Below are 23964 nucleotides of genomic sequence, written 5' to 3'. Positions count from 1 at the left end.
TCTCTCTCTCTCTGCTTGCTGCTCTGCCTGCTTGTGATTTCTGTCTGTCAAATAAATAAAATAAAATCTTTAAAAAAAAGAAAAAGAAAATAAAATCTTAAAAAAGGAGATGATGATGATGATGATGACGACCACCACCTCATGGAACCTTGCATAGATGAGGGTGTGATGCTTGTTCCTCCCCGCTCCCAACATTAAATGTTCAGTCTACAAACATTCATCAAAATAACAAATCCACACACTTTTTAAAAATAAAAGATGTTATTTATTTATTTATTTGACAGATTGAGAGAGAGACACAGCGAGAGAGGGAACACAAGCAGGAGCAAAGAGAGAGGGAGAAGCAGGGCTCAATTCCAGGACTCTGGGATCATGACCTGAGCTGAAGGCAGAGGCTTAACAACTGAGTCCCCCAGGTATCCCTGCACATGCTCTTATTCAGCTATTCTACTTCCAGAAATTTCTCATAAGACTTGGTCATACATATGTGCAAAAGGAGAAGAGGACACAGCTATTGACTAACTTTGTCTGTAGCAAAAGACTGGAAATAACCTAGTTCTGCTTCAGTGAGATTTAGTTAAAATAAGTGTATTCCATTCACACAGTGACAGATCCCACGGTAACAAAAAACAAAAAGACATTTTTCCATATAGTACCTTAGAGGTTTATTTTTAATTGCTAATACAAAACAAAGCAAGATGTAGAACAGAATGCAGAGTATGATACAGATTATCTGGGGGAAAAAAAGGGAGAATTCTGGGTATTTACTTGTTTATACATAAAGCCTTGGGAAAGAAACAAATGGTTAACTTCCTGGAGATAAGGAATGTTAACTAGCAGGGTAGAAGCTTTGGGCAGGAAGGAGTTTTTCTGAAGATTTTTTTTTTGTTTGCCTTTTTGGAATGCTGGAACATGTTGTTATTTATGTCAAACAAAAACAACTGGCAGAGCAGCAAGGAAAGCCTGTCTTTTCAATAAATGATGCTGGGTTCATTATATGGCTGGCTATATGGAAGAAGGTAAACCTTGATCCCTACCTCACACCATACACAAAACTGAATTCTGGGTGTTTTCCACATTTAAATGTGAAGGCAAATTCAAGGAAGCTTTTAAAATAAAATATGCAACATCTTTGTGACTTTAGGATAAGCAACTGTTTCTTTAACAGGACCTAAAGCACATTAATCATAAAGGAAAATATCAGGCTGTATTAAGAGGATTTTTTTTGTTCACCAAAAGATGCCACTAGGGGTGCTGGGTGGCTCAGTGAGTTAAGCCTCTGCCTTCGGCTCAGGTCATGATTCCAGGATCCTGGGATCAAGCCCCGCATGGAGCTCTCTGCTCAGCAGGGAGCCTGCTTCTCCGCCTCTCTCTGCCTGCCTCTCTGCCTACTTGTGATCTCTGTCTGTCAAATAAATAAATAAAATATTTTTTAAAAAATATACCACTAAAGACAAGACACAGATGTATGTCCACTGACCAAGGACTCATATCTACAATACACACTGAATGCCTTTGAATTAATAGAGAATTATCTGTCTCTTTAAGTGGACTAGAGTTGAACAGTTACTTCACAAAAGAGGATATAAAAATGGCCAAGACTCATACGAAAAGCTGCTCAACATTAGTCATCAGGGAAATGCAAAATGAAACCACAGTGCAATATCAGCTTACACACACACACACTCACGGATGGCAAAAATGAAAAAAAAATTTTTTTTGCAAGTGTTAGCAAGACCAGAACGCTCCTAGTGAAGTCCAAAATGGTACGGCCACTTTGGAAAATGATTTGACGATGTCTGCTAACGTTAAATGTACCTCTGCCCTATGACCCAGTAATTCTACTCCTGGAATGAGTGCCTCTACACCGAAGGATGTGTACAAAAATATTCATAGCAGCTTTGCTCACGATAACCAAAAACTGAAGACCACACAACATCTAACAATAAAACTAACAATTATGGGGCACCTGGGTGGCTCAGTGGGTTAAGCCGCTGCCTTCAGCTCAGGTCATGATCTCAGGGTCCTGGGATCAAGTCCCGCATCGGGCTCTCTGCTCAGCGGGGAACCTGCTTCCCTCTCTCTCTCTCTTTCTCTCTGCCTGCCTCTCTGCCTACTTGTGATCTTACTCTGTCAAATAAATAAATAAAATCTTTAAAAAAAATAAAATAAAACTAACAATTATGTATTCAAACAATGGAATACTAAACCTAGAGGTCACAACCTTTTTCTGGGAAGGGTCAGATAATAAATATCTCAGGACATGTGGGCCATATTCTCTGTCACAACAATTCTACTGAGCAGCTATGGGGTGAGAAGAGCCATAGATGATTATGTAACTGTGCGGGCACAGCTATGTTCTAATAAAACTTTATTAGTGGACACTGAAATTGGAATCATCTCACACTATTTTCACAGGTCCCAAAATGTTGTGCTTCCCCCACCACCAAAATTAATAATAGTAAAACCCGGGGCGCCTGGGTAGCTCAGTCATTAAGCATCTGCCTTTGGCTCAGGTCATGATCTCAAGGTCCTAGGATTGAGCCCCATATCTGACTCCCCCCTCAGCGGGAAGCCTGGTTCTCCCTCTCTCACTTCCCCTGCTGGTGGTCCCCCCCTTCGCTATGTCTCTCTCTGTGAGAGAAATAAATAAAATAAAAAAAAAGAATTATGAAAACACTTCGTAGCTTATAGTTCCTACAAAAGCAGGCTGTCAGGTGAATTTAGCCTGCAAACTATACTTTACAGAACCCTGATATTCAGTATTAAGAACAAGCACTCTATGTTGGCTCATTGAATTTAAATTTAAAAAAAAAAAAGCACTCTATAACTCCATGCAAAATCACAGACAAATCTCAAAAACATTATACCAAGTGAAAGAGTCCATGCCTAGAGGAGGACCAACCACATGATTCCGCTTATGTAAATCACCAGAGTGCGTCTCCCCACTTCTCTGACCCACTTCAAGCTTGGGCCTCCTTCCTTCCTTCCTTTTAAGACACTTAAGCCCTGCCTTTCCTCCCTCAGCCCACCCCAGGCTTCTTCGGCCTGCCTGAGTCCTGTGGCCACCACCCATTGTAGCCACCAGGCCCTAAGGAAAACAGTGGACAGATTGTGAGGAATCACCCACCTCCTGGCGCTTGAAGGGAAAACACACAGCAACCGCTCGGGAACTGCAAAGAAAATCTTCCTCACGCACTGAGCAGGAATGAGAAGTGGGCTTGCCCTGGACCATTAAATCAGAGGGACTTCACATGAAGCCTCTCCTTTCCGGAAATGGCCACTAATTAACCACAAGTGCCTCTCCAAAGGCAATCACTAAGTGATTAAAACTACCTGGGAAAGAGACATGAACTGACAGTCTCCAATGGGGGCATTGGGGATGCTTCTAGAAGTTTCCTCACACTCCCAACTGTGGCCTTGGAGTCCTGAACCAACGAACCAGGTGGAAAGAGCCAGAAGGACACATGTTGTGTCCCAACCTGGGCACTGCTGATAGTTGGGGCCAAATAATCTTTTGTCATGGAAGACTGTCCTCTGCCTGCAGAATGATCAGCGACATCCCACTTCCATCCTCCGGTGGGGCAACCAAAAATGTCTCCAGACTTGGCCAAACATCCCCTGAGGGTGTGGATCACCCAAGGTGAGAATGATTTCCACATGGAAATGATAAAACAACAGCCTTGTCCAAGCCATATTTCCTCTGGGCAATACCTTACAGACTAAAATTAGCCTCGCACCAGCATTCTGAAAATTGTAAGTCATGGATAGGTCGCATCAGGAGCAGAGCAGAGTGAAAATGCAGAGTCCTGGGCCCCGGCATCAGATCCTACCAGCCCTAGTAGCACCCAGGAAGCTGTATTTTTTACAAGCTCCTCGCCTGTGAAAGTTTCAGAAGCATTTTCCCCAGCTTTATTGAGGTATAATCACCAATTAAAACCTGCATGTATTTGAAGTGTACAACATGAGGCTTTGATATACGTATACATTGTGAAATGATTACCACCATCCGGCTAATTAATACTCCTAGCACCTCACTTAGTTATCATTTTTTGTGTATAGTAAGAACACTACTATCTTAGAATATTGCAACTGTACAATACAGTATTAACCACAATCGCCATTCTGTACGTTAGATCTCAGAACTTATTCATCTTACTTTTTAAAAGATTTATCTATTTATTCACTTGAGAGAGAGAGAGAGAGAGAGCAAGTCGTGGGGAGGGGAAGAGGGAGATAGAAAATCTGAAGCAGGTTCTGAGCTTTGTATGGAGCCCAACATGGGGCTTCATCTCGAGATCCTGAGATCATGACCTAAGCTGAAACCAAGAGTCGGACGCTTAACAAACTGCACTACCCAGGCACCCCAGAACTCACTGATCTTATAACTGGAAGTTATGTACCCGTTGACCAACATCTCCCCATTCCCCCCTCTTCCCAGCCCCTGGCAACCACCATTCCACTCTCTCCTTCTGTGCGTTCCGTATTCCTAGATTCCATGTATAAGCAAAATTGTTCGCCATTTGTCTGTGTCTGGTTTATTTCACCTAGTATTATGTCCTCCAGGTTCATTCACAGTGCAGCAAATGGCAGGATTCCCTTCTTTATGGCTGAATAATATTCCACTGTGATTATGTATGTGAGCATCGCTCTCACACTTTTTTTCACTTTTATTTTATTTTAAAGATTTTAATTATTCTTTATTTGACAGGCAGACATCACAAGTAGGCAGAGAGGTAGGCAGAGAGAGAGAGAGAGGTGGAAGCAGGTTCCCTGCTGAGCAGAGAGCCCGATGTGGGGCTTGATCCCAGGACCCTGGGATCATGACCTGAGCCAAAGGCAGAGGCTTTAACCCACTGAGCCACCCAGGCACCCTCTAATTTGTACCTTTAACACCTACACCACAGTCATCACTAAAAACGAATCATTCACTCTCAACTTCATTTCCCTTTTTTTTTTTTTTTAATGATTTAACTTTTCCAGAAAAGACATTCAGGGAAAGATGATGAACATCAGATGTCTGAATTTTGGGAGAATACACTTGTCTTGTAGACAAATGAGAAAAAAGAGCCAGGAGGTAGAGATCGGAAGGTAGACCAGAAATCCTCTGTAAACAATGGATCCAGTCAACGGTTGTCCCTGGATGACCAAGCCATTAGGAGTAGTTGGATGGGAAAATTTATAAAGGTGAGATCAGGCTGACGGCATCTGAACGTCCTGATCAGTCTTAGTTACCAGCGAGAGAGAGAGACAGCCAGACTTCATGTCCTTCTGATGCAAGTTTCCAGCATTACCTATCAAGAATTGAAGCCAAAAATACCAATCTTGAATCTGACAGGAGACCTGTTAAATGGCCCGGGGCTGCTGTCGACTAATACCAAACTATGGGAAACTCTCCAGGACAAACAACCTGGTTACTTCAACAGATGAGTTAGGACAGAAGGAAGGGATGGAGAAAGGAAGGAAGGAAGAAAGGGAAGGTCCTTCCCCCTACCTCCTCTCATGCTTTCTTTCTCTCTCTCAAGTAAATAAATAAATTATATGTATTATATTGTTTATATATGTTTATATAATATCTATTTATTTATTCATGTGAGACAGAGAAAGAGAGAGGCAGAGGCAGAGGGAGAAGCAGGCTCCCCATTGAGCAAGGAGCCCCACGTGGGACTCGATCCCAGGACCCTAGGATCACAACTGGAGCAGAAGGCAGGTGCTTAACCGACTGAATCGCCCAGGTGCCTCATAAATAAACTCTTTAATAAAACAAAAATTTAAATACCTCAGAGATTCATTAACTAGATGCCACAAGAGGGCCTTGTTTGAATTCTGGATCAAACAAGTCAAATGTTGATCAAAAGTCAAATGTTAAGAAAGAAAACAGAGACAGATGGGGAAATTTTTAACACTGATTGATACTTTTGATAAGCCTGATCATGGTATTGTGGTTACGTTTAAAAAAAGTGTCACTTTCTTCTAAAAATAAAAAGTGGAAGAAAATGATGTGATAGCCTCTGATTTTCTTAAAACAAAAAAGTCGGTGAGTAATAATTGGTTCAGACAAGAATAGATACTAAATGACTGAAAATTTGGCAAGTAACAGGATATTTACAGAGTCTCAGAGTACCTCCCCACAAGATACTTAATAATTACGAAGGAGGAAATGGTAAGTTTCAAGTGGGGAAATTTGGCAAACGCAATTAAGTGATCAAAGTTAACATTGCCGGTGATGGGACTAACTGAGAAAAACACCTTACATCTGTGGTATTTCTGCCAAAAATGCATAACCTGAATCTAATCATGAGGAAACATGAGACAAACCCAACGTGAAGGACATTCTGCCAAATTACTGACCTATATTTTTCAAAAATGTCAAGGTCACAAAAGACAAAGAAAGGGTCAGAAACTATTCCGATTGAAGGAAACTAAAAGGACAACTGCCTGCCACGAGTGATCTGGGATTTTCTTCTGCTCTAAAGGTCAGTGCTAGGACAATTGGTGAAATCTGATGAAAATTTATAGATTCCTGATTTTGATCATTTTACTAAGGTTATATTATATAAGAGAGTGTCTTGTTCTTAGGAAACACAGTGAAGTATTTAGGTAGGTAGATGGATGGTGGATGGATGTATGGGTGGATAGAGAGGGGGATGGAGAGAGAGGGAGGGGTGTGAGGAGGAGAGGAAAGGAGGGGGGAAGAGAGGGAGGGAAGAGAAAGGAAGAAGATAGAAGCCTGGACCGCTGGCAACCAGGCATCTGTCCTTACCCAGGACCAATTTCCTCCAAAACCCTTTTTTTTTTTTTAAAGATTTTATTTATTTATTTGACAGACAGAGATCTCAAGTAGGCAGAGAGGCAGGCTGGGGGGGGGCAGGCTCCCCGCCGAGCAGTGAGCCCCACGCAGGGCCAGATCTCAGGACCCTGGGAGCACCACCCGAGCCAAAGGGAGAGGCCTCAACCCTCTGAGCCACCCAGGCGCCCCCCAAAACCCTTTTATATGAGAGAAATCAATTTCTGTCTGTCTCTCTTTTTTTTAAAGATTTTACTTTTTTTTTTAAATTTTATTTATTTATTTGACAGAGAAATCACAAGTAGGCAGAGAGGCAAGCAGAGAGAGAGGGGGAAAGCAGGCTCCCCGCTGAGCAGAGAGCCCGACATGGGGCTTGATCCCAGGACCCTGGGATCATGACTTGAGCTGAAGGCAGAGGCTTTAACCCACTGAGCCACCCAGACACCCCAATAAATAGAATCTTTAAAAAACAATAATAAGTGGAAGCTACAATGTCATTCAAAATAATAATAAAGGTGGTAAGACTTATGAATTTTTTTTTAATGATGGCATAATGCCGAGAGGGTTCGGCTGCTCAAAGGCTGTGGAAGCCAGATCTGCAATTTAGAATTTTGCTGTTAGTACTCTAGCCAATGGCCACTTGTGGCTCTTCACTTTTAAATTAACTAAGATTAAAATTCAGCTCCTGCATCGCACTAGCTACATTTCACATGCTAGACCCTTAAGGATCAGCATTTTACCAGGTTATTGTAGATGATTCTGATGCTCCCTAACGGCCAACAGCCTCCATAGGGAAAATCATCTTGCATCCCTGTGGGTTGGTCTGCTCTGTTCTAGGCTCCAAGATTTGAGAGATGTCAGCAAATTAGATCTTCAGGCCAGAATACCGAGAAGGATCAGATGTGACTGCAGTTTTCAGCCAAGGACTGCCAGGGTTCAAATCCCTGCCCCTCTGCTCATGTGCATGACTTTGGTCAGATTCCTTGACCTCTCTGGTGCTTCCATTTGTTTGTTTGTTTGTTTGTTTTAACCAGTCAGAGTGCCAATAACAGAGTCTACAGAGCACCCCAAACCATTGCTTTCTCTATTTTATTTTCTTCATAGGAAATAATCATCTCACTGAAAAGACCAGTGTGTGCTTTTGTTTTAATTCATTTGACAAACATTTATTGAGCACCTACTGTGTCCTCACCACTGTTCTGAGCACCACGGCCAAGCAGTGAGCAGGACGGACACAAACCCCGCTGTCACAGAAGTGGCATTCCAAAGGGGGAGGAAGAAAATGATCAGGATGAGGCGCCTGGGTGGCTCAGTGAGTTGGGCCTCTGCCTTTGGCTCGGGTCGTGATCCCAGGGTCCTGGGATGGAGTCCTGCATCCGGCTCTCTGCTTCTCCCCCTGCCATCTGTCTCTCTGCCTACTTGTGATCTCTCTCTGTCAAATAAATAAATAAAATCTTAAAAAATAAATAATCAGGATGAAAAGGAAAAATGTGTTGCATATAAGAGAGTAACAAGGTAAGTAGCTAGGACCGGAAATGTAAGCATGGCCAGAGGCCTCACCCAGGAGGATATTTTATTGTAGGCCAGAAGGACCAGAGAGGCAGCACAGGCATGTGGGGGGGAAGATCATTCCAAGGCAGAAGGAACAGCAGGTGCAAAGGTTCTGCGGTAGGAACATAGCAAGTACCATTCAAGATGCTACAGACAGTGATAAGACACTTGCCATCCTTTCTTCAAGATGCTCACATTTTAATGGAGAGGAGATGGATAAAGTGATCTATGACAACCTCCCACGTGATAAGCAGGAAAGGGATTCGGTAGAGTAGAAGATAGGGCAGGCCTCTCTGAGGAGATGGTGTTTGAGCAGAGGCCGGGAAGGAGGCAGAAGAGAAAGCAGGTGTGTATCTGGAGAAAATCTATTGACTCTGGCCTGGCCCGTATCTCTTCTGTTCCTCCTCTCAGCCCGGGCTCGGGTTTCCAAGCAGAGGTTGTCTGTGAACCGCTAAAGGAGGGGATTCGATGGGGAATGCAGACCTTGCAGCGCGTGGTGGCTGTCTGCCCCACTCCTTCTCTCATTGGCCACTCTAGTGTTTGCGTTGGCGTGCTGGGTGGGGCTCTAGCTTAGGGGACTGTGTTCCCCATCAAAGCTCCAAATCTATCTTCAAAGGAGCTGCTGGGCCCTGTGCCTCTGCGCAGAAGGGAGTGTCAGCCTGGAGCTGAGCTAGGAACCCATCCCCCAGCTGTGTCCCATCTGGGTTTCTCCCGGTTCTGGGTGGGGTCTGGCAGCTCAAACCCCCCCTTACTCCTTCCACTGCAAAGAGTGGGTGGAGGATACTTTCTCTGGCCTGGTGGTGGGGCTGGTGGGATCCAGAGTCAGCCCAGGGAAATGTTGAAATCCCTTGTACCGGGATGCAAATTGTTCCCGCCTGAGTTCATATCCAGACAGGCCCATGCCCCAGCTAGCTGTGTGACCCCGAGCGGCTCACTTACCTTCTCTGAACCCTCATCTCCACGATAGTTCATAGTAACTCCCACCTTCTGGGGATTCACGTCATGGGAAGTGCTTGACGCAAAGTTACCCATTCCTTTGGGGAAGACTGAGCCCTGGAGGGTCATCAGGGCCCATGTCTCCTAAGACCATCTCCTAGGAACAGGTAGGTAAGATGAGGGGAAGTAGGGGACCCTCCCACACCTGCCAGGTTATCGCCGAAGGGAAACAGGGAGGTCGGGAGTCTAATTAATCACTGGGAAGGGCCAGACACATGCCCTAAGGGAAAGGTCAGTATTCACCCTGTTTTCTCAGAAGTCACTGTAATCCTGGCTTGGGTGAGGCTCGGGGTTGAGGCACAGAATAGGAAGGATGACAAAGTCTGAGCGGCCTGGGCAGCAGCTCCCCTCCCCATCCCGCCCACCCTCCCTATGCCATGCACCCTCCGGCCACCGGGTGCTAGTTAGGGCAATGGCCACCTTAAGTCTCAAAAGACAACCACCCAAACGAGGAATTGAACCGTTTATTGGCCTGGGTCCGGGTCTCAGGCACGAGGGGCATCTGGGGAGCTGTATGGGGGGAGCCAGGCCCCCGACTGGCTCCTTGCCCCCCAACACCCTCTTCCCCAGCCTTTGCATTCACAAGAAATTGCTTTGAGGCATGAGGTTTCCTTCCCCGAGGCGAGCTGTACCCCAGCTCTCAAGTGGGGAGATGAGCCAGCAATTACAAAGGGGTCTGTGCGGGGGCCGACCCCTCTTTGGCAGCTTCAACACAGACGTGAGACAACAACAGCATCCATTCTGGGGGAGCACAGTGGGGAGAGGAGGTCACACGCATCACACACACACACACACACACACACACACACAGACACACATAAATATATATTTGTACCGCAACATCCCTTCCATTTATCCATGGAATTTAGCGAAGTCCTTCTGGGGCAGGCGAGAAGGGAGCACCCCACAATCATCGTCCTTGGCCCCCATGTTTCTCCATACAATGCAACTTGAAAGGAGGCACAGCGGGCTCAAGGCTGCCCTGCCTCAGGAGATCTGGTTACCCTGGCTGCGCTGGAGGTGGGAGTACCTTGGGCAGGGTGGTGGTTTTTAGGAATGGGGGTCCTCTGCCAACAGCTCCCCTAGAACCTTCTCAAGTTCCACCCTTTCCCACCAGGAGGCCCAGAGCCCTCCTCAGCCCCCCAGACCAGTTTTTCCAGCCCTTGGTGACTCCTTTGTGCCCCAAATAGTGCAATTGGCCAATGAGGTCTGAGAATAGCATCCAGCATCTACCCCCAACCCTGTGGTTTGCCAGCATCGCGTGGAGAGACAGAGGAAAGGGAAGAAGCCGCCAAAGTGGGCAGCTGGTGAAATTTGGGGAAGCTGTGGACTGGGGCCTTGCAACTGTCAGCTGGGGCCGCCCAGGACAGTCAGGGAGGAGGCCTCCAGCCCTTTGGGAACAGTGGTTGTGGGGAAGTGGCTTAAGGTTGTCAGGAAAAGGTGACAGCGGGGCTGGATTCAGAGAGGGAAGTTCCATGCAGGGCAGAGGGTCAGAGAGTCGTGAAATGTTGAAATCCCTTGTATCGGGTTGTGAATTGTTCCTGCCCTGAGCTCCCCTGCCCTGGAGTGCCACCTGCCGTGTCACCTGAGTGCTTGCCTGCTGTGTCACCCTAGGCCCCTTCCAGGTCCCCTGGGGCCTCCCCTTGATCTGGTTCTTAAAGCGGTCACATTAGTTACTGCACTAGCCTCTGACCCCACTGGAGCTCTGCCATCTGCCGGGTGGGGGTCTCAGTGGGCCGAGCGCAGGGTGAAATAGTTTCAATGTCACCCAGGTCTGTGGTGTACGGGCATCTGGCTTCGCAGCCCCCTCTCTGTCCAGGGAGACAGCTCACAGAGCCCTGTGCTATGGCCTGGGGGCCTATTTGCCCCTCAGACCACCGTGTTGCCCTCCAGAAACGTGGGCGACGTAGGCATGTGCGTGCCCCTCTCCAGAGAGCTGGAGCTGCGGAGAGGCAGGAGCCGATGGCCCGGGGTCCCACCCCGCCGTCCTTGAACCCCCGCCGCCCGCCTGCAGCACCGCAGAGGCCGCAGCACCTCCCGCCGCAGGTCCCGGCTGCGCCACGTGTAGATGACGGGGTTGAGCAGCGAGTTCAGAGTGGCAAAGGCAAAGAAGTAGTGGGCCTTGTAGAGGACAGGGCAGGACCGGACGGGGCAGGCATAGTCCAGGAGCAGGATGCTAAAGGCCGGCAGCCAGCAGACAATGAAGACACCCAGCACGATGGTGACCGTCTTGAGCAGGGCCAGCGTCTGGGGGCCCGCCACATCGGCGTGGCTGGAGCGGACCACGCAGTAGATGCGGACATACAGAGCGACGATGGCCAGTAAGATGACGGAGAAGATGGTGACCACACAGAGCACGTAGTGCTTGGTGTAGAGCGGCAGAACAGTGGAGCAGGCCTCGAGATGGCCCAGGCAGTTCCACCCAAGGATGGGCAGGCCGCCGAGAGCCAGTGAGATGAGCCACGAGGCCGCGATCAGCAGCAGCATACGGCAGCTCTTGTCGCTGCCGTAGAGCTTGACCTTGGCAATGGCCACATGCCGCTCAATGGCGATGGCCAGGAGGCTGAAGACAGAAGCGGAGAGTGTGATGAAGGCGGAGCCCTCTCGGGCAAACCACTGCACCGGGGTCAGCCCCAGTGTGACCGGACCCGACAGCAAGGTATTGGCGACGAAGGCCACTCCAGCCAGCAGGTCCGAGGCGGCCAGGTTGCCCAGGAACAGGTACATGGCTGAGTGGAACTTGCTGTTGCGAGCGACCGCGATGAGCACCAGCAGGTTCTCCACCACGATGGCGAAGCAGAGGATGATGATGATGGCCAAGGCCACCTGGCGGGAGGGCGTCTCCTGAGTGTCCAGAGTCTCCTTGGTGTAATTGTAGTGTTCCCGCACCTTGCTGGGGCTTAGGTACTCTGAATACAGGCTGCCCATGGTGGGGCTCAGTGGCCCGCCAGGGCCATGGGGCTGTCAGAGCTGCAGAGAGAAAAGACAGACAGACAGACAGATGGGTCAGTGCCATGGCTGCTTCCTGGGTTCTGACTTTGGGTGGCTGTGGTTTGAGTCCCAGCTCCCTCCCTTCTCACTGAGTGGCCACACAAAGTCAGAAGCATCATCTTCCCTGCTTTACCAACCGGAAACCCAGAGAGGTTAACTCACTGCTCTAAGTCTCAAAGCCGGTAAGTGGTAGAGTCAGAAAACCTCCCCAAAGCCTCTATAACCTCAAGGTTGTGAGGTCTCAGAAGAACAGAAGCTCCCCCAAAGAGCATGAGGGACACAAAATAAACTTCCAGAACTCTTGCTCACCTCCCCAGACAGCGAGCCTTGGGCAGAGCCTGGAGGGCTCATCTCTCTTTTGGATTACACTGGAGCCCGGGGCCTCATGCCGCCTGCCAACCTGGGTCAGCAAGATGCTGGCTGCTGATAGCACCATCCCCTGCTCATTACCACCCACTGCCCTGGATTTCAGGCTGGGTCTAAGCCTTGCGGCCATGGGTGCTCCCGAGATAAGGTCTTGGGGAGACACCAGGGCGGCCCTGAGGTTTAAGCATCTAAGAGGTCATGGCATCTTCAAGGACGAAGACCTTGGAGGCACTCCCGGGTTCAACTCCGCTCCACCTGACATGCTGTGAGACCTTGGGCAAGTCACTCAACACTTGGCCTCTCACTGCTATGTCCTCATCTGTGCAATGCGGAGAAGAAAACCCGCCTTATAGGGGAAATGGGAAAATTCTCTTGAATGGCACAAGAGGCACCCTTAACACATAGCAAGCACTCAACAAATACTAGCCGATATACTAGCCCCTCTCTTCCTGCCACACACACAGCTGGGGACTAGGTGCCCTCCAGCCAGTCTTTGGGGAGGGAATGTAGACTGAGTTAGCCAGGCAAGATTCCCAACATCCTGTTCTCATCAGCACCATCTAGCCCTGCCCTGGGACAGAGGGTCCCAGAGGGGTGGGCAGGGCGCTGGCACCCCCCTCCCCAGCCAGGATGAAATCCAGATGTGAGGCCCCAGGAAGAAGCAGGGTGGAGTCCTCACTTTCCAGTCACATCCGGTGTGGGAAAGGCTGGGAGGGGGTGAGGGGATGGGGGAGCCACAGGAGACCAGTCTGGGAGGTCCTGGCTGGGAGGTTGGGGCAGCTGCTGCAGCGCTGAAGCTGAAGTCATGTGAGCCGAAGAGGGGGCGAGAGGCACCCTGAGAGGGGGTTGAGAGGAGAGGGGGGACGGGCATTTGTTTCCATGAAAGCCTGAGTCACCCCCCCTCAAGGAAAACTGAGCTGTGGGGGGAGGGGGCGGGAAGAAGCGTGGGCAGAGAGGCTGAGAGGCCAAGATCACGGCCTCCTCCCAGCTTGGTGGTGGCTGGTGGTGGCGGCGGAGGGTAGTCTCAGAGGGGCTGGTGCAGGGTCTGCCTTTGGCGGAGGGGAGCCAGGAGGAAGCTCCAGCCTTTAGCTAGTGGGGGAGGGAGCGGGAAGAGCCCTCCCTAGGTGCCTGGAAACAGGCCTGGCAAGGAACACGTGTGCTCCTGGAGTACGCTTCCAGGAAAGGCTGGTTAGGCTGGTTCCTAGTGAGCCTGAGAATTATGGGGGGCTTCCGGGGTTACCCAAGCCATGTCAGTCCCTGGACGCCCCCTCAGAGGAGGCCCTGGCCGGGGGCCTGAGAGAGGCAGCTGCTCCCCCTGGGTGAAGGGGCATCCGTCCTAGTTTGGAAACAGAGAAAGGCCTTGTGCGCATCCCCGGAGACTGCCGCCCCGCCCAGATCGCCAAACAGAGGCCCCTTGTTCCGCTGCCGGATCGGGCCCTGGGCGCCCTGATGCCCTCTGGCCGTTGCAGGCTGCAGCCGGCCGGGAGCTAGCCTGGCCCTGGCCTCCGCCCCACTAGACCGGCCTTCGGGGCAGAAACAGCCCGCGCCCTGATTAGCTGATTTTCAATCCCAGGGCCTTGAGCGATTCGCCCATTGGCCTGAGCTTTCCGTCCTCGGCATTTGATTGGCCCAGTCGGGGGGCTCTCTAAGGAAGGCGCTCGTGATGGGTCCTTTACAGGCCGACCACATCTTTCAGAGAACAGAGTTAGGGCTGTGTGGATGTCCCTGGGGACAGTGTGAACCGCAGCCTGACCGCCAGGTCACGCCGACCAGACGCCCCCCAGGCTGCCCTGCCCTTCTGGGCCCCTCCTGGGGTTCATGACTGAGAATCAAGGGCCCGTTGCAGGCCTGGGAAGCACCCGTGCTGGTGGGCGAAAAGCCTAGGTCACCCCCTTCCCCCCTCCCTCACACGGGGCCACCAACCTTCTGGTCTGGCAGCCAAGAGGAAGATTTATGGAGGCTTCCTGGAGAATTGGGTTCAGTCCTCACACCCCAGAGGCCCACCGAAAGTCTGTCTTCTTCCCGGGGGCGGGGGGAGGGGGGGGACCGGGAGCTGCACACTCACTTTCTGCAGCCCTTGGAGGCTGTCAAGGCTTCCTCAGAAGGAGGGGTGGCTCGCCTAGTTAGAGAAGGGGAAACCGAGGCCCACACTGCTTCCCTCTTCTCATCTTCCCCACTAGGACTCTGCTGAAGACAGAGCTTAAGGCAGGCTCATGCTTCCCAGAAAGAGGAAGCGGGGCCTGGAGATTGGGGCTGGCAGAAGAGGCACCCCCACCCAAACCAGGCAGATAGAGGCCTTGGCTGCTCCCCTCCCTGTGTCAGGCTCCCAGACCTGGCTAAACGCAGGGCTTGTCCCCGCTCACCTTCACCAAGGCCGTCCTAACTTCTTCCCAGAGGCTCAGTAAGAGGTCACTGGTTACCATTCCCTGGTCACAGCCAGGGAATGGCCAGGCCTGAAATGCAATGAGAGGGACAAGTGACAGGGTTTGGAGGGAAGGGAAGATAGACCAAGACTGTTTCGTGGGAGATTAGAAGAGAGGAAGGACAGGGAAAGCCTCAGCGGCTTCCAGGAGCCCCTCCTCCAAGTTCCACTGAGGCAGGCCCTGTGCTAACATAACAGTCCCACTGTCACTCACTGATCCCTGCCATTGGCCCTAGGGTAGTGCCCCCACCCCTACTTTTGGTTTTCCTTAAGCCGTCAGGAGCGCCCTACACTGCGGTTCTCCGTGTAGCTACCAGGGGGAGCTGTTTAATTCACAAAGCCAATACACTGTGTCACTCCCTCACCTCCTAATTCTTCCATGGCTCCCCACTGCCCAAAATGGCCTGGCCCTTGCCAATCTAGCCTCCTCCCACGCTCCCCCAGGGCCTCTCCACTTCAACCACGCTGGCCTCCTGGGTGCCACCCCCATCCCTACCTCAGAGACTTGGCTCTCCCTCCACCTGGCATGCCCTTCCCTCAAATTCTGGAATGACTGTCTTCCCCTCCTTCTGGTTTCGGTTTTAAGGTCACCGGCTCAGAGGGGTCTCCTCTGATCGTTGGTCTGCCTTAGCCACCTTCCCGGGGGGCATCTCTATGACAGCATCTTACTTCATTATCTTCACACAACTTGCCATCCTCAGAGATCATTATTGTATTTTATTGTGTTCTGTCTGGCTTCCGTGGTAGAATATGAGTGTTGGAGGCCAGCGACCAAGTCTGTTTTCAGCCCCTTTGGCGTGATGCCTGGCACACAGAAGGCGCTCTGAAAACGTGTGATGGATGGATGGATGGATGGATGGACGGACAGAAGAGTGAACAAAACCCCGAGGGTCCCCGAGGTAGAGGCAACTCAATTCAGCCTAGCCCCCAAACCACGGCAGAGGCTGAAAACGTATGATGGATGGATGGATGGATGGATGGACGGACGGAAGAGTGAACAAAACCCCGAGGGTCCCCGAGGTAGAGGCAACTCAATTCAGCCTAGCCCCCAAACCACGGCAGAGGCTGGAGTCGCCTCCGGTCGCCGGCAGCCCCCTGACCGAGCGAAGCCCAGCGCGTCTCCGTGGAGACAGCGGCAGGACCCGCCCCCGCCCTCCGGCTGCAGTCTAGGCCTCCTTATCTGGCGGTGGAATGCGCGGTATCCACACTGGTTCCCGCTGGGGCCTCTCTCGCGACAGCCACACGCGAGGAACCCCTACATCTCCGGTGGCTGGGGGGGGGAACCCACTGCGTCCTGCCAGGAGCTTCGCCCCAATATTCCCGGAGGGCTTAGAGGCGGGAGTTGGGGGTGGGGTTGTGATCCCAGTCGCAGCCTCTTGGTAAATACCAAACCACCATCGCGCCACGCGGGGGTCCGTGGGCTCAGCGCGTGGCTCCCGGAGCATCTGACTGGCGCAGAGTCGGGGGAGGGCATGGAAATCCCCGGGTGAGTCAACTCGTGCCGGAGGAGGGGGCGAGGTTCCGACGCTCAACTGGGTCCCCGAACACACGAGGTCCGCGCCACGGATGACTGCACCCCCGCCCCGTCCCTGGGCCCCAGGTGAAAGGAGAGGCGCGGGAGTCACGCACTCACGTTCCCTTTCCTTCCAGAACAAAGCCACACCCCCGAGGGGGTGACTGAAGAAGACGAACTACTCGGGGAAACTGAGGCACAGAGGCAGACCTGCAGGCGGTGGAGCAGACGGCCCTCCCCGGGGACCCCGCCCCTTGACTTAGAAGCTCCGCGGCTCGCTGCACCTTTCGCTCTGGCCCAGCCGGAGTCGGCCTGCGGGAGGGCCCCTCCCCTTCACACACACACTCCCCAAACCCTCCGGTCCCGGACCACTCCGCTCTGCCTCCCAGTCTCTGGCCGAAAGAGCTCGGATCCGCCTTCTCTTCGGCGCCAACTTCCTGCCGCCGGGGAAGGCGGGGAGCTCAGTCTGGGGGTTCGCAGCCGAGGCTGTAGGGGCCGCCCGGAGTCGTGGAGAGGGCGCACAGTGACCACTCCCTCCGTGCAGCAGAAGCACGGGCGGCGCGTGCGCGCCCCGGTGCGCCCCCGACCCCTGGCCTGGCTACTCAGCTCCGATCCTGCGACTTAGGGATCCTGGGCCCGTCCTTTCTGCCTCCCACTCGTCCCGCACACTCACCTGGCTGGGCCGGCCCGGGTCCCTGCCCTGGCCGGAGGGGCTCGCTCTGGCGTCTGCGTCCCCGGGACGGCATCGGCAGGGGCTGGGGCTGCCCGCCGTACTGGGACTGCGTCCCGGGGCTCCCGACCGGGGACAGAGGGGGGCGGGGAGAGACACCGCCTAGCCCCCCCCACTCGCCCCGCCCTCCTCCCCTCCCCTTTCCGGCGGCGGCGGCAATGAATTCCAGATGTGGCGGGTCGGCCCGGCCGCGCGCGCTGGGGACGGCGGGGGAGGCGCGCGGGGTCCCTTTGTCCGCATCTCCCCCCCACTCCCCCCCCGCCCTGCCCCTCCCAGGATCCAGTCGTGAGAACCTGCGGGAGCGTGACGTCACGCGGCTCCGTGAAACCACTGTCTTCACCCTGAAACAACTTTCTTCAATCGAAGATGTACTCTTGGGTCATCCCTGGGACTCCGGAGTTGGAGAGCCTGGGATCCCACTTCTATACTCAACAAGGAGACACCAAAGCCCCCGTGTGTCAACGCAGCAAAATGGGACGAAGCGCCTGCTCCAAGTTCCTCCAGCAAATCAAGTCCCCACTATGTGCCACGCCTTGGCCCAAAGACAGGAGTAGCTCTTGCCTTGATAAGACCTCAAAATTCAGGGACGCCTGGGTGGCTCAGTTGGTTGGACGACTGTCTTCGGCTCAGGTCATGATCCTGGAGTCCTGGAATCGAGTCCCGCATCAGGCTCCCAGCTCCACGGGGAGTCTGCTTCTCCCTCTGACCTTCTCCTCACTCATGCTCTCTCTCACTGTCTCTCTATGTCAAATAAATAAATAAAATCTTTAAAAAAAAAAAACACCTCAAAATTCAGACAAGGCCCCTAGAAAAGTGGGAGCACCCAACAGTCTCCCTTGCCTCTGCTGATGATCCCCCGAGCTGCCCTTGCTGGAGTCAACCAAACAAGAAGGCCCAGGCTCAGCCCATCTTCCAGCTTGGGGCCTAATCTTCCATAGGGTTCTTTGGTTTCCCTCTCTTTTCCTCATTCAGCTTTTCCCGGGTGATTCTGTGTGCCTAGCTGCTGAGAGGGAAGGACACCCTCACTCACATTCATGCACACACACATGTGTGTGAGAGATCAGCATAATAGGAGAGCCCCTTGGTTCCTCCAACAAACATTTTTGGTATACCTCCTGGACAACAACAGTGAACAAAACCAGAAAAAAGGGCCTCACCCTTTTGGAGCTTATGTTCAGGTACAAGAGACAGCCTTTTAGGGGTGCCTGGGTGGCTCAGTTGGTTAAGTGACTGCCTTCGGCTCAGGTCATGATCCTGGAGTCCTAAAATCGAGCCCCGCATCAGGATCCCAGCTCCACGGGGAGTCTCCTTCTGCCTCTGACCTTCTCCCCTTTCATGCTCTCACTCTCACTCACTCTCTCAAATAAATAAATAAAATCTTTTTTTCTTTTTAAAAGAGCCTTTTAGGAGGACACTATTGTGAAAATGCATACATAACCTTCATATACGCTATTTACCAGATACATTAAGCACCCGCTGTGTACCAGATAGTATCCTAAAAGGCTCGAGATACATCAAGATCAAATCAGACAAAACTCTGGGTCCCTATGGAGCTGATGTTCCACCACATGTCCTCAGAATATGCAGAATATTGGAGAAAGAAGAAAGCAGTGAATTCCTTGGGAGTGGAAGGGGAAGATAGGGACAGGGCATGGAAGGGAGGCTGCTTTCATTCTATGAACGCTCTCCTAACTCTTGATTTTTGTAACATGTGCACGTGATCCTATGCCAGTGATAAGTTAAATTAAAAGTGGACCACTAGAGACCTAGATGGTGCAATGACAAGGAGAGTTTTGGTGCACTTTTCTGTAGGTGTATCATACTTCAGTCAAGAACGTTGAAATATACAAGGATGAAAGGGTTATCTGCACTCCCATGTTCATCGCAGCATTACACACAATAGCCAAGATATGTAAATAACCTCAGTATTCGTCAGTGAAGGAATGGATAAAGAAAATGTGGTATAGGGGCACCTGGGTGGCTTAGTCAGTTAAGCATCTGCCTTTGGCTCAAGTCACGATCCCAGGCTCTTGGGATCGAGTCCCGGGATGGACTCCCTGCTCCGAGGGCAGTCTACATCTTCCTTCCCTCCTCCCCCCGCCCAGCTTGTGCTCTCTCTCTCTATCTCTCTCAAATGAATAAATAAAATCTTTAAAAAATCATTATTTTTTAAAAGATTTTTATTTATTTGTTTGACAGACACAGATCACAAGTAGGCAGAGAGGCAGGCAGAGAGAAAGGAGGAAGCAGGCTCCCTGCTGAGCAGAGAGCCTGATGCGAGGCTCCATCCCAGGACCCTGGGATCACGACCTGAGTCAAAGGCAGAGGCTTTAACCCACTGAGCCACCCAGGTGCCCCTCTTTTAAAAATTATTAAAAAATATAATACGATGTGCACACACGATGGAATATTATTCTGCCATGAGAAGGAAGAAAATCCTGCCATTTTCAACAGCATGGATGAACCTGGAGAGATTATACAAAGTGAAATAAGCCAAGCAGGGAAAGACAAATACTGTTTGGTTATCACTTATATGTGGAATCTAAACAAGACAAAACAAGGTCAAACTCAGAGAAACAGAGAGGAAGAAAGTGGTGATTGCCAGCTGCTGCAGTGAGGAGGGCAAAGGGAGAGCTGGGTAAAAGGGTACAAACTTGCGGCTGTGAGATGAATAATGTCTGAGGCTCTAACGTAAAATGGGGTGGCTGTCCTAGCTGACATCATATTGTATAATTGAAATTTGCCAAGAGAGTGGGACTTACATGGTCTGATACACACACAACATAAATATGGGAGATAACAAATGTGTTCACCAACTAGCTGTACTCTTCCACAGCATCTACGTGTATCAAATCAACATGATGTACACTTTAAATATATCACAGTTTCATATGTCGACGATGCCTCAAGAGAGCTGAAATTTAAAAAAAATTAAGCTGGCTTGATACCTAGACAATGCAACCAGTAGAAAGAGAGGTTGGGTGCAGTCTTCTGTATGTATATACTTCATAAAGAGTGTTGAAAAGCAGGGCGCCTGGGTGGCTCAGTCGTCACTCGTCTGCCTTCGGCTCAGGTTATGATCCCAGGGTCCTCGGATCAAGCCCCTCATCGGGCTGCCTGCTCAGCGGGAAGCCTGCTTCTCCCTCTCCCACTCCCCCTGCTTGTGTTCCCTCTCTTGCTGTGTCTTTCTCTGTCAAATAAATAAGACCTTAAAAAAAAAGAGTGTTGAAAAGCTAAAGGATACAAAAAGAAATTAAAATTGATCCATTGAGGCCTATTAAAAAGTGAAAATGGATGCATCTTGGCGTGAAACTCTCTTCAACGTGTTAAATTGAAAATAAGCACAGTGTACATTGGTTTGCATTGCTTGCCCGCGTTTCTGGGTGTATTTATAAGAGTTGTATAAATACACACACATTTGCCTGTCTGCTCACCGGCCACCTCTGGGAGAAGGCACAAGACACCAGTCACGGTGGTTACCCTCTGGCAGAGGAACTAGGGGCAGGGGAACAGGTGAGAGGAGGCCAGACCTTTATGGTGTACCCTGGGGGAACTGTTGGAAATTTTCAGCTCACATTATCAATTTTAAAAATTAACAAAGACATGAAAAATCAAATAATAGGTCACAAATCACCAGACTTCTAGTCATAAAATCGTTCCTATCACAAAAATAATGACTATTATCAATAACATAAACAATAACATGCCTAATAAACATACTGATGATAGTATGTAACATATTGCTATTAAATAAATTTATATTAATAATTAACATATTTTTAAAAAGAAGAATGATATTTAAAAAGAAGAAACATGTCTAAAAAGAATAAATTTATATTAATAATAAACACACTCTTAAAAAAAGAATAAACTTTTTAAAAAGATTTCATTTATTTATTTGACAGAGAGATAGAGAGAGCACAAGTAGGCAGAGCGGCAGGCAGAGGGAGAGCGAGAAGCAGGATCTCCACCGAGCAGAGAGCCTGATGCAGGGCTCAATCCCAGGACCCCAGGATCTCGGCCTGAGCCGAAGGCAGCTGCTTAACCAACAGAACCACCCAGGCGCCCCAAAAGAATAAATATTTAAACAAAAAAGAATAAAAAGAAACAAGGAGTGTCTGGGCGACTCCGTGGATTAAGCATCTGCCTTCGGCTCGGGTCATGATCCCAGGATTCTGGGGTCTGAGCCCCGCATCAAGCTCCCTGCTCAGGGGGAGCCTGCTTCTCCCTCTCCCTCTGCCTGCTGCTCCCCCTGCTTGTACTCTCTCTGTGTCAAATAAATAAATAAAATTTAAAAAAGAAAAAAAGGGAGAGAAAGAAAGGAAGGAAGGAAGGAAGAGAATCAATATATTGGCAGACTTGGCTGGCTCAGTGGGTAAGAGCATACAGTTCTTGATCTCAGGGTCATGAGTTCAAGACCCACGTTGGGCACTGGGGCACAGAGTTTATCTAAAAAGGAAAGAAAGAAAGGAAGGAAGAAAGAAAGAAAATATTAATGCCACATGTATATACACAGCCTATATATTCATATAGTACTTGATGCTACCTCTGGTTATGCCTCACTGGTTTCTGCCATCCAAAATTGACAGTCCGATGGAGGAGACAGAGAAGAAACGAGATCGTTCTAACACAGGTAGTAGGACCTTGATGGGGAGGTAAAGAAAAGTCAGACAATGACTTTGTTCCTTTTCCTGAGCCAGATTTCCACTCAGTTCCAGGCCAGATCTTGGGGTCCGATCAGACCTCAGCAAAAACTCACTGAAACCTCTGCCAAGTGAGTGTGTTGCCTGGACAACCTCTAGAAACCAGGTGTTCAGCCCACGGGGTACAAAGCACAAAGCAAACTGGGTCCTCCCCTCACCAGGGAGCTATCGGAGCGGAAATCTCAGCTCTCTGTGGGGACCCAAAGGCTGGGGAGGAAGTGCCCCCCCTCACTCAGGCCGGGCTGGCTCAGCAGTTTGCCACCCCCCCCAAGGGACCTGGGGGTGGGGTGATATCAAGGCCACAGACATATCCGGGCCCGTCTGTCAGGGGACTATGGCTACTAGACAAAGGTGATGTCCCCAGAGACACACAGATACACCAACAGACGACTTCCGCCTCCCCCCACTCCTCCACCTCCTACTTCTGGGTCAATCCCAGGTCTTGGCGGTCAGCTGAGGGAATGGGCTAGAAAAAGAACTGGAAAACACTGCAATCCTAGACTTCCTGAGGGTCTGGGAGGTCAAGGGGAAAGCTGAGCCCTGAAGGAGGGGGGGACTTGAATCAGAGAACAGTGGAAGAGGAAGGAAACGAGGCCCTTTTCTTGGGGAGCTCCCAGGCAGGGGAAAAGAAGAGAAGGAAGAGGCTTGGAACAGCCTCCATTAATTACAGGGCCGCCGACAATAATGGCTAACGCTCCCACAAGGCAGACAGACGGGGCTGGGCGCGGCTCTACAAGTCCTCACAGCTGGGGGGGGGGCATTATTATTGTCATCATCCCATTATTTTTAATAGACCTCAGTGTTTAGAACAGTTTAAGGTTCACAGCAAAACGGAGCAGAAAGTACAGAGATTCCCCATATACCTTCTGCTCCTACACAGGCACTGCCTCCCACTACCAAATTTCCACCCGGGGGGGCTGCATTTGTTACAGTGCTTAAATGTGGAAGCTCCCAGAGCCCGTAGTTTGCGTCGGAGTTCACTCCTGGCACACGTTCTATGGGTCTGGATGACTGTATGGCCAATGACCACCATTATCGCTGCACACTGAGTAGTTTCCCTGCCTGTGCTCCACCGGGTCATCCCTCCCGCCCCGCCCCGCCCCCCGCCCCAGCCCCTGGCACCACTCATCTTTTTACTGTCTCCAAAGTTTTGCTTTTTCTTCATCACCCCATTTTAAAGATGAGGAAACCAAAGCACACAGCAGTGGTGAGACTTGAACTAGAAGGGCCTCTTCAGCCAGAGCGGCCCCACCCCGGCTGAACGGCCATTTGGTTGTAAAACTTAAATGGACTCTGCCACCCCCCGCCCCAGGGGAACTTACTTAAAAATAAATCCGGGAAACCAGTCCCAGGTAACAAAGACCAGGTACAAGGGTGGGTCAGGCCAGGTGGAGGTATTCAATCAGTGGGGGCACATACTGTCTCCCTAGTTACCAAGGAGTATGGGCCTCGCCCTTTGGGCAACTTTTGGGCGCAAATGTCTACTAGGGTAAATTGTGATTCAGTTGGTCACCTAGCATGACTGTGCAGCTTTCTCTGTGTGTTACAGCTTCATTGGCCACCTGTGCATGGCCAGGCCCAACCACATGGTCTTTGCCCTTAAAAGCTAGTCTGTAAAGGAGAGCAGGGTCACCCTCTCTATAAGAGGCGCGGCCCCAAACGTTTGGTTTGATTCTTGATGCTCGGCGCGAAATAAAGCTTTGCTTGACCTTCGCTTTGTATCAGTCTCGCTCCTTTAATCACGGACCCATTATTGGGGGAACCCAACAGAACTAGAACTCTCTGCTCTGCTGCCCATCCCGAGCCCCTGTCCTAGGCCCAAGGGGGGTGACCCAGCCCCCGATCCCTGTCCCAGTGGGTCAGAACAGAAGGGCGGTGCTTACCAGTCAGGACCGCGTCCATCGC

At 50.8% G+C, this 23964-nt stretch overlaps 1 protein-coding gene across 4 annotated transcripts; it reads right to left on the bottom strand.

Moving 5' to 3' along the window:
* Positions 1–9783: 9783 nt before the first annotated feature.
* Positions 9784–23964, bottom strand: S1PR2 (sphingosine-1-phosphate receptor 2). Of its 4 annotated transcripts, none has more exons than XM_044254241.1 (2): positions 23943–23964; positions 9784–12304 (listed from the first exon to the last, which is right to left on the bottom strand). In XM_044254241.1, exon 2 carries the CDS (start codon positions 12260–12262, stop codon positions 11204–11206), a length of 1059 nt encoding a protein of 352 aa, XP_044110176.1. In that variant the 5' UTR covers positions 12263–12304; positions 23943–23964; the 3' UTR covers positions 9784–11203. The 4 variants fall into 4 exon arrangements, with proteins under 4 accessions (XP_044110176.1, XP_044110174.1, XP_044110175.1 ...); XM_044254239.1 differs by lacking the exon at positions 23943–23964 and adding an exon at positions 17300–17431; XM_044254240.1 differs by lacking the exon at positions 23943–23964 and adding an exon at positions 15055–15943.

Source organism: Neovison vison, chromosome 6 (assembly GCF_020171115.1).
Source record: "Neovison vison isolate M4711 chromosome 6, ASM_NN_V1, whole genome shotgun sequence".
NCBI lineage: Eukaryota > Metazoa > Chordata > Mammalia > Carnivora > Mustelidae > Neogale > Neogale vison.
The sequence above is the reverse complement of the archived record's forward strand: the minus strand, read 5'-3'. Positions and strand labels throughout refer to the sequence as shown.